This window comes from Alosa alosa, chromosome 17 (genome assembly GCF_017589495.1).
Source record: "Alosa alosa isolate M-15738 ecotype Scorff River chromosome 17, AALO_Geno_1.1, whole genome shotgun sequence".
Taxonomy (NCBI): Eukaryota; Metazoa; Chordata; class Actinopteri; order Clupeiformes; family Clupeidae; genus Alosa; species Alosa alosa.
In genome coordinates, this window is record NC_063205.1 from 22,814,593 (window position 1) to 22,824,592 (window position 10,000).

A 10,000-nucleotide genomic window follows, 5' to 3' on the forward strand; every position below is an offset into this window, starting at 1 on the left:
TGTTTGGATTTTTTATATGTGTGGATTACCTAAGTTAATACTAATGTCTGGTGAAAATTTCATGCAAATAGCCTCACTGGAAGTATACTTACTGAAAAAAATGTTGAAGTGTTCAATATTTATTTTCCCCGCTGTATATTATAGAACCAAACTACATGTGCCTGTCTACCTTCCTGCCTATAAATACCTCACTCACTCCCCTCCACTGATTGACAGGGCCTAAACTGGACACACACACACACACACACTACCCTGACACTGACGTTAGAGAGTAGAGGGACGTCCACGTCCAGGGGTTGTCTGAGACTGTGTGTGTGTTTGTCTGAGACTGTGTGTGTGTGTGTCTGTGTGTTTGTGTGTTAATGTAAATATTTATGTAATTAATTCCTTGGTAAAATGTTCCTCTTCCTTAAGATTCTTTTTTTTATGAATGAGATTAATATGTCACACATGCACGATTGAGGTGTGTGTGTGTGTGTGTGTGTGTGTGTGTGTGAGAATGAGCAAAGTTATATCACAGGTCTTCCTTGATTGAAATTTTTTTTTTCCTTCTTCTTTTCTCACACACACACACACACACACACAGATACACACACCTCTTCAGGACCTTCATCATCCTTAATGATCTCAGGTGTAAGACATCATTACAGTGCGTTTGCAATTGATGGAGAGTATTATAGTGGCAAATTGATTTTTCTTGCTTGACGTCCCCAACGCTGAGACTAACTTACAGAGCCCAAAGAGAGACAGACCGATGAAGAAAAGAAAGAAATGACATATTCAACAACTTTTTTTTTCTCCTCCCTGCCGTGCACACACACACACACACACACACACACACACCTTGAATGAGAAAAAAAATATCAAATGAATAGTAAAATAAAGAAATGGTGTTCCGAACGACAGCGATGGCAAAAATAATCCCTAAATTGCACCACTCCCTTCCGCCCGTGTTTTTTCTGCGGGAATGTGTCTGATTAGCATGGAGAGGCTCAAATTGAATTTTCCTTTATATGCGGCGAAAAAGTGATAATTGATTTGATATTTTGGAGAACTTCAAAGACCCAATGCCCCTTGGGTTCAGGAGTATTAGGGTGCTGTGTGTGAATGAGAACATATGCCATTAAGTATAGATGTGTGTGTGTGTGAGAGAGAGAGACAATCCTTACTCTCTTTGTCACAGGGCAGCGTATAAATGTATGCAGTCACATGTCTTATGGTAACACGTTACAGAGTTGGTGCCATTATAAGTGTGTGTGAAAGTGAGACAGATAGAGAGAGATGGCAGAATGCAGAGGAAAAGAATATCAAACCTATCTGATGAAGAGTTTGTATACATACCCATGTTTAGGGGAACAATGGTGTGTTATTTCTTTGTTCTAGGTGTGTGTGTGTGTGTGAGAGAGAATGTAGATTAGCCTGTCACAGAGTTTCAGCGATTGAAGGCACAGAACACTGACAGCAGAGACCATGCATTTTATCTATAAACACCAGCAAAAAGCATGCGTGTGTGTTTGCACGCTCCTGCACACGTATGCCATTTATCTGTAAACACACTTCGGAAACTTTCTGTGTGTATGTGTGTGTTTTTATCGCAGCCCTGTGTTTTATATTTATTTGTTTATGTGTTTTCAGTTCTACTGGAAAGAAAAACATTGTTTATATTCTTCCTCTCTGTCCGTCCATCCGTCTGGGGAGTCCAATAGTAGCAGTGGTGTTCTGATAAGGAACCTCACTCGCTCTCTCTTTCTCTCTCTCTCTCTTTCTCTCACTCTCTTTCTCTCACTTTCTCTCTCTTTCTCTCTCTCTTTCTGTCCCTCTCTCTCTCTTTCTCTCTCTTTCTCTCTCTTTCTCTCATTCTTTCTCTCACTCTCTCTCTCTATCTCCCTCGCTTTCTCTCGCTCTTTCTCTCTCTCTCTCTTTTTCTCGCTCTCTTTTTCTCTCTCTCTCTCTCTCTCTCTCTCTCTCTGTCTCTCTCTTTCTCTATCCTTCTTCCCTGCTCTCTATCTATTCTCCTTGTGTTCAGTACATTTCCTTGTGTTTATTTTTTTCTCAATTTTCCTATATTTTTTTTCTTGTCACTGGTCAGGCTCTCTCTCCGTTTAGCTTCACTGTATTGTGCACTCTCTCTCTCTCTGTGTGTGTGTGTGTGTGTGTGTGTGTGTGTGTGTGTGTGTGTGTGTGTGTGTGCGCGTTAAATTTGTTAATTGTAAATGGCTCTGGCATCTTAACGAGCAATTAGAGGAGTTGGGGTTATCTGTCCATTAGCTCTGAACTAATGAAATGGACACACACACACACTCAGAAACAATATACACAAACCCACTCAGATATATAAAATAGGTAGGCAACACACTCTCAGTTCCAACATGCATAATATTTCTCCTGATCCCGCTGTTGGTCTTGCTCTGTTTCTCCCTCTCCCTGTCTCTTATTCACCCTTTCTCTTCTTTCCTCTCTCTCTCTTTATCTCCCTCTCTCTGTATCTCTATCTTTCCCTCTGTCTCCTGCCTGCCTGAATGTCTGTCTGTCTGCCTGTCTGGCTGTCTCTGCGTCCCTCGTGCAGTAGTCTCATTTGGTATGAGGCAGAGCTGTCTCTCTCTCTCCGTCCCTGAACCCCTCTCTCCATCCCTCCTTCCCCCTTTCCCTCCTTCCCTTTCTCTCCATCCCTCCTTCACTCAATCCCTCCCTGTCTTCCCCCCATCTTTCTCTTCCTTTGATGAATTCCTATGAAGGCTATGGCTTTAGTATTGGACAAAGCTGTCTATCTCTCTTTTTCTGTCTCTCTCTCTCTCTCTTTCCCTCCCTCTTAATTTCTTACCCTCTTTCTCTATTCTTTGCCCTGATGATTAAGGAGGCTGTAAGCTGTTGAATAGGGCAGAGTTCTCTCTCTCTTCTGTCTCACTCTCGTTCCCTCGCTCTCTCTCGTTCCCTCTCTCTCTCTCTCTCTCTCTCTCCTTCCCCCTCTCCCTGCGGTAATTATGGAAGATGTAGGCTGCTGTTGTATGTGGCAAAGCTGTCTCTCTCTCTCCTCAACTGTCTCTCTCTCTCTCTCCTCCTCCTTCCCTCCCTTCATCCCCTTCCCTCTCTTCCCCTCATCCCTCCCTCTCTCTTTCCCTCCCCGTGGTGATTACGGAGGCAGTAGGCTGCTTTGGTATGGGGCAGAGCGCTTCTTATCAGAGGCAATTAATCAGGGAAACTCATATTGCAGGACGATTATTCAAAGCTCATTCTTGAATAACTTACAGCCGGAAGGTTCCAGAAGTTTTTCTTTTTTTTTTCCTTCTCCCCCTCAACTCCCCACACAGACACACACACACACACACACACACACACACACACACACACACACACACACACACACACACCCTTTCCTTCTCCATCCCTGTGGACGTGAAGGTCAGGAGAGAAGAGAGAGGGAGGTGAGGTTGAAAGACAAAAAAAGACACTGTGTGTGTGTGTGTGTGTGTGTGTGTGTGTCTGTGTGTGTATGGGTGTCTTCAACAGACAACAATGCCAAAGTCACCCAAAGTTTCAGTGTTTGCATTTTTTTTTTCTTGTTCATGTGTGTGTGTCATCAGTGGCCTGTGTGTGTGGTGGGGGGTGGGGGTGGTCAGCAGACAGCATAGATAAAGTCACCCAGAGTCTGATAGACTTTGCATCCCTTTATACATTTGTGCATTGTTTGGGATTTGTGTGTGTGTGTGTGTGTGTGTGCCCCCATGCTAGGCAACATCATCAGCATTCCAAACAGCAGGACAACACAAACAGGAAGAGGAAATAACTCAACTTCACTCCACTTATCTCACACACACACACACATGCACACACACACACGCACACACACAGAGGCTTGCTTGCATACACACAGACACACACATGCACGTTTGTATGCTCACACATAGACAAACTCGCATGCACACACACCCAACTTCAACATCAGTTATCTTCTACACACACACACACACACAAACAAACACACACACACAAACACACACAAATTCAACGTCACTTCACTTATCTCCCACATTTGTGCCCCAATGTTTCTTTCTCTGTCTCCTTGGTAAACACACACACACACACACACACACACACACAGTGTGTGTGTCATCAGTGGCCTGTGTGTGTGGTGGGGGTGGGGTGGTCAGCAGACAGCATAGATAAAGTCACCCAGAGTCTGATAGACTTTGCATCCCTTTATACATTTGTGCATTGTTTGGGATTTGTGTGTGTGTGTGTGGTGGGGGTGGGGTGGTCAGCAGACAGCATAGATAAAGTCACCCAGAGTCTGATAGACTTTGCATCCCTTTATACATTTGTGCATTGTTTGGGATTTGTGTGTGTGTGTGTCTGTGTGTGTATGGGTGTCTTCAACAGACAACAATGCCAAAGTCACCCAAAGTTTCAGTGTTTGCATTTTTTTTTTCTTGTTCATGTGTGTGTGTCATCAGTGGCCTGTGTGTGTGGTGGGGGTGGGGTGGTCAGCAGACAGCATAGATAAAGTCACCCAGAGTCTGATAGACTTTGCATCCCTTTATACATTTGTGCATTGTTTGGGATTTGTGTGTGTGTGTGTCATCAGTGGCCTGTGTGTGTGGTGGGGGTGGGGTGGTCAGCAGACAGCATAGATAAAGTCACCCAGAGTCTGATAGACTTTGCATCCCTTTATACATTTGTGCATTGTTTGGGATTTGTGTGTGTGTGTGTCTGTGTGTCTGTGTGTCTGTGTGTCTGTGTGTCTGTGTGTCTGTGTGTGTATGGGTGTCTTCAACAGACAACAATGCCAAAGTCACCCAAAGTTTCAGTGTTTGCATTTTTTTTCTTGTTCATGTGTGTGTGTCATCAGTGGCCTGTGTGTGTGGTGGGGGTGGGGTGGTCAGCAGACAGCATAGATAAAGTCACCCAGAGTCTGATAGACTTTGCATCCCTTTATACATTTGTGCATTGTTTGGGATTTGTGTGTGTGTGTGTGGTGGGGGTGGGGTGGTCAGCAGACAGCATAGATAAAGTCACCCAGAGTCTGATAGACTTTGCATCCCTTTATACATTTGTGCATTGTTTGGGATTTGTGTGTGTGTGTGTATGCGTGTGTGCGTGTGTGTGTGTGTATGTGTGTGTGTGTGTGTACAAGGGCAGGGAAATGAAGAGAGCTGTGTTAATGAAAGAGAACTCACTAATGGGAACATTAATATAAACTTATCCAGCCTGTCTCCCTCTCTAAAACAGCTCAATACCTGAGCCCGCATATATATGCTGAAACACATTCTCTGGTTGTGTGTGTGACTACTGCGTTTTCATTATGTGTGTATGTGAGTGAGTGCTGTGTTTTCACTGTGTGTGTGTTTGTGTGAAAATAGTCTTCAGAAGTAAGACCCTTGTGTGTACTTGGATTTCGTCTCAATATGACAAATCTTTCTGTCACTCTCAATCTGCTCCTCTCTCTTCCTCTCCCTCCTGTCTCTCTCTCTCTCTCTCTCTCTCTCTCTCTCTCTCTCTCTCTCTCTCTCTCTCTCTCTCTCTCTCTTCCTCCCTCTCTCTTCCTCTCTCTCTCTTCCTCTGTCTCTCTCCCTCTCTCTCTCTCTCTCTCTCTCTCTCTCTCTCTCTCTCCTTATCTGTTGGTGTTAATTACTCCATGTTGTGAGTCTAAGCTTGTTTTCTTGTCCTCATATCATTTTGTCTTCTGTCTTTCTCTTGTGTGTTTTTCACGGTTACTTCTTCCTTCCCATTTGTAAATGACACAATCTCTTATGACGTATGATACGACACACACTTGTGTTGTGTGTGTTGTGTGTGTGTGTGTGTGTGTGTCAAGGGTTGGAATGAAAAAGGGAGGGGTGCGTGTAAGATGATGTTTGATTCTGAGCTCTTTGTAAATAAAAGCTGTTTAATTTATTTTTTTCTTCACTGAAGGCTTTGATTAGACCGAACAGAATCTGTGAATAAAGCAGCAAATGTAATCACACACAATATCTCTGTCTCCCCACCCATTCTCTCTCCCTCTCTCTCTCTCTCTCTCTCTCTTTCTCTCTCTCTCTGTTTCTCTCTCTCTCTATCTCTCTCTTCTCTTTTCTGTTCTTCCTGCTGTTCCACAGTGAGTCACTAATGTCACCCAGCCTTATTTGGCAAATGAAAGCATGGAAGAGAGGGAGGGAGGGACAGACAGAGAGAGAGGAGGATGGAGTAAGAGAGATGGAAGCGAATGGAGTGAGAGGAGGAAAAAGGAGCAAAGTCATAAAATGCAAATATTGTCCAAGCTCTGTGCGTCTTTCCCTTTTTTTTCTACAACAAATTAAATGTCAGGACATGAAATATGGCGAGTTTTCATTGGCCCACGAACCGTTTGACAAATCCATATTCTCCCTTAAATAAAAAAAATAATAAATAAATAAGAAATAAAAAAAAAACCTCTCTCTTATTACAGCGGTGGCAGCGGTAATCACGGCGGGAACAAAGCAGTGTGATTAACGATAGCAATTCATCGCCACGGAGCCGACCGTGGGCAGGCTGACTGACCGTACGAGCCAACGATACGCAGAGGGGTGTGTGTGTGTGTGAGGGAGGAGAGACATCATGGTTATCATAATTCATATCATAAATAACATGGAACTGGCCAATCACAGCCCGGGCCCTGCCGATGTCATCCCAAATAACCTTTGATAACAATTACCATAGCGACGGGGCGGCGGGAAAAAGCCCAAAGTCACAATGTTATCTCTGCGCCTATTCTGCGCTTATGGAATACAGCGTTATTACCATATAGATTAGACTATTTATAATGGTGCCGTGTCACCCACAGACCTGCCACTGTCCTCCATTGTGGGGCACAGGGGTTTAGAAGGGTCCTGCCGTGTGTGTGTGTGTGTGTGTGTGTGTGTGTTAAGGGGGTTGGGGGGTTACAGGACAGGCCCTTGATGTTGCCTGGTGGTATCTGAACAGCACACGCGGCTAAAAGAGAACACACAATGCGTGTGTGTGTGTGTGTGTGTGTGTGTGAGAGAGAGAGATTGTAAGAGGAGGCTCTTGCTGTAGCTTGTGACTATGGTGAGAATATGATGGAACATGTGTAGAGGTCATGTACGTGTGTGTGTGCGTGCCTGTGTGCGTGTGTTTTTTTTAGAAGTGTGTCTTTTGTTGTCTTGTGCGTCCTGTGGTGAGTGTGTGTGTGTAGTCTATGTGTGTGTGTAGTTTATCTGTGTGTGCGTGTGTGTGCGAGTGGAACGTGTGTCTTGTGTTGTCTTGTGCGTCTTGTGTGTGTGTGTGTGTGTGTGTGTGTGTGTGTGTGTATGTGATATTGGGGGGAAAGTTGGTGATAGGACTACAGATTAAGTAGTGCATCGCTGCAGAGGCTGGGGGAGCCGAGGCCCTCGTATCTGGATCTTGTCGGAGGTGGTGTTCTCCTGGCGCTATCGCCACGATGAGTCTGATCTCAGAATATGATATCCGCCCACTGCTCTCTCACTCTCACACACACACACACACACACACACACACCTACCTATTCGCAAGAGTCTACGGTTTAATATCCTCTTTTGCTGCATCCTCTCTCGGTCCCTAAGTCCTTTCTCCTCCCTCAGTGCTGTTTTGCATAAAGATATATGTATGTTAAACACGGGAGGCTCCTAAATCTCCTCTGTTTAAAATGAGATCTGACTTTGTGCTTTGTCAAAGTCACTCACTGGCTCCAGATAGATGGGGATGGAGTGTGTGTGTGTGTGAGTGTGTGTGAGTAAGATGGTGCGCTCCCTTTGTGCTGCGTTAAGCTTAACGAGGGTCCTAGTGGAAGGGCCTGTTTGAGGTGTGCGGCGCTGGCTTTCGCGTCTGTCATAGTTAATTACGTCTAATCGGCGGCACATCTGTGTTTGCGAGCCAGATACGTTTGTGTCCTTGGAGCGCTAGTTATCGCTTGAATGGGGAAGCTTGAGAAGCTGATTTGGATTTCACAGGAGTCGGGCTAATTGGAAATTCAAATTCCGATTTTTGGAAAATTTGTTCTGCTGCTTTGTGTTGCCTTTTTCCCCCAGTTTATTTTGCTTCTCTGTTTTTGTTGGGTGGGGGAGTGTGGGGCAGAATCCCTTCCACTGCTGTGTGTGTGTGTGTGTGTGTGTGTTTGTGTAGGAGGTTTTGTGGAAAGACAGCCTCAATTGAGTAAATGACATATTTGGAAACCATAAAAACAGCAAGGTAGTCGACACATTAACAGGAACCTTTTCAGAATGGGCTTTGTCTGTTCTGTTCCTGTTACCGCAGTTCTGACGGTATTCTATGGTTTCTTTTGGAGCTGCTGTTTCCTGTCATCGCAAAGAGACTTCTGTCTCAATGTGACTACCGTGGTTAAACAAAGGATAACAATCAATCAATAAATAAATAAATAATACGTTTTTGAAACTTCAGTTTAAACCAAATGTGAGGAAACCATAATATCAAAACGAATCGACACAAAAATAATTCTGGAAGTGTTCTGATTGTTTGTTGTTTGTTTCTTGTTTTTGTTTAGATGAGGAAGAGGAGCCAGTGCCGGTTGCCATGGGTACCTCTGCGGAAGCCATGCAGGTGTCTGTGGAAGAGGACGACGGCGGCGAAGAAGACTACGACGAAGAGGCGGAGAACGCCGAAAACCGCCCCGCCAAGCGCGAGGCGGACGAGGCCTTCCCCCTGGGCGTCATGCCGACGGCCAAGCGTCCGCGCCTCGGCCTGAGCATCAACCCCGACTCCAGCCCAGTGGACGTCGGAGCCGCGTGAGCCGCTCACCTTGATCAACCCGCAGCTGCCGATGTCGCCGTCCTCTCCACCGCTCTCGCCCGCCCCGACCCCCGCCGGCCGCCCGGGTGCAGCGGGGCGCCAAGCGCCCGGGCACTCGTCGCCGGGCAGGAAGAGCAAGTCATAGCATGGCGTGAAATTGGTGGCCCGGGCGAATGAAACCCTAAGGCCGCCTTACCTTAAGCAACATGAAGGAGAAGAAAAAAGAACTCCCCAGAGCCCCAGAGGGGGGCATGACGCCCGCACATGAGCCAGATGGAGCTCACCGCCCCGCTGGGGCCAGCCAGCCAGCGGCACCCGACAGGGGTCCTGGAGGTCGGCCCGGCGGGTTGGCGCTCTCGGACCTCCACCTGCAGCGATCATCCATACCCGACCCGCGGGGCCTTGGACATCGGGTCAATCCTCGGCCGGGAGTGATCAGCGAGGCGTCGCTGGTGGCGGAGGGCTTCGGCCACCACACTTCTGACCCCTCTGACCTCCCGTCGGACTCGGACAGCGACTCGGACCCGGGGCTGTCCCTCTCGCACTGCTGCTGGGCAAACCGCGATTGGCGTCGGCGTAGAACTCCCACCGCCGACTGGGTCCCAACCACGCCCGGCCCGCGCCCTCCCTCCCGTCCACCCGCTGCTGCCCCCCGGCGCCAGCAGCCTTGACCGCTCCATTGACGAGGTCGCCATGAGCTGGTAAGCTGGCCTTGGCGCCCGGCCCCGGTATCTCCATGGCGACGCCCTCCGACCCCTCTGACCTGTCCTCGCCGCCACTCTCGCCCCCGACCCCGCAGCCCCTGCTGACCTCCCTGACCGGCGCATTGCCGTGGCAACGGCCACTGGCCCTGGACGAGTTCCCGGGCGGCGTGGGCGCCGCGTCGGCCATGCCCGAGGGCAAGAAGAAGAAGCCCAAGAAAGAGGCCAAGCTGAAGGTCAAGAAGCTGGGCAAGGACAAAGGCAAGGTCAAAGACAAGGACAAAGGTCACGACAAGATCAAGAGCAAGGACAAGAAGAAGGACAAGAAGAGCAAGGACAAGGAGGGCAAGCTGACCTGGAAGGGCCAGCCTTGACGGCGGCGACTCCTTCAACATCGCCCGATGGCGAAGCAACTTGACGTGGCGTACGGCTCCCTCTCGATGTGAGGGAGCGGCCTTGAAAGACAAGCACAAGGACAAGAAGAAGGAGAAGGACAAGGCCCGCAAAGACAAGGCCAAGAAGGAGAAGGCCAAGGAGCGCGCCAAGGAGGCCAAGAAGAA

The 10,000-nt window shown here is 47.6% G+C and overlaps 1 protein-coding gene across 1 annotated transcript in view; it reads left to right on the top strand.

Moving 5' to 3' along the window:
• taf3 (TAF3 RNA polymerase II, TATA box binding protein (TBP)-associated facto) overlaps nucleotides 1-10,000 on the top strand; it is a 69,221-nt gene that overhangs the window by 44,049 nt on the left and 15,172 nt on the right. Inside the window, 5 exon segments of the mRNA XM_048267601.1 lie at nucleotides 8,495-8,717; nucleotides 8,719-8,825; nucleotides 8,926-9,338; nucleotides 9,446-9,801; nucleotides 9,803-10,000. The exon segment at nucleotides 9,803-10,000 is cut by the window's right edge and continues 375 nt beyond it. Coding sequence (XP_048123558.1) covers nucleotides 8,495-8,717; nucleotides 8,719-8,825; nucleotides 8,926-9,338; nucleotides 9,446-9,801; nucleotides 9,803-10,000 — 1,297 coding nt within the window.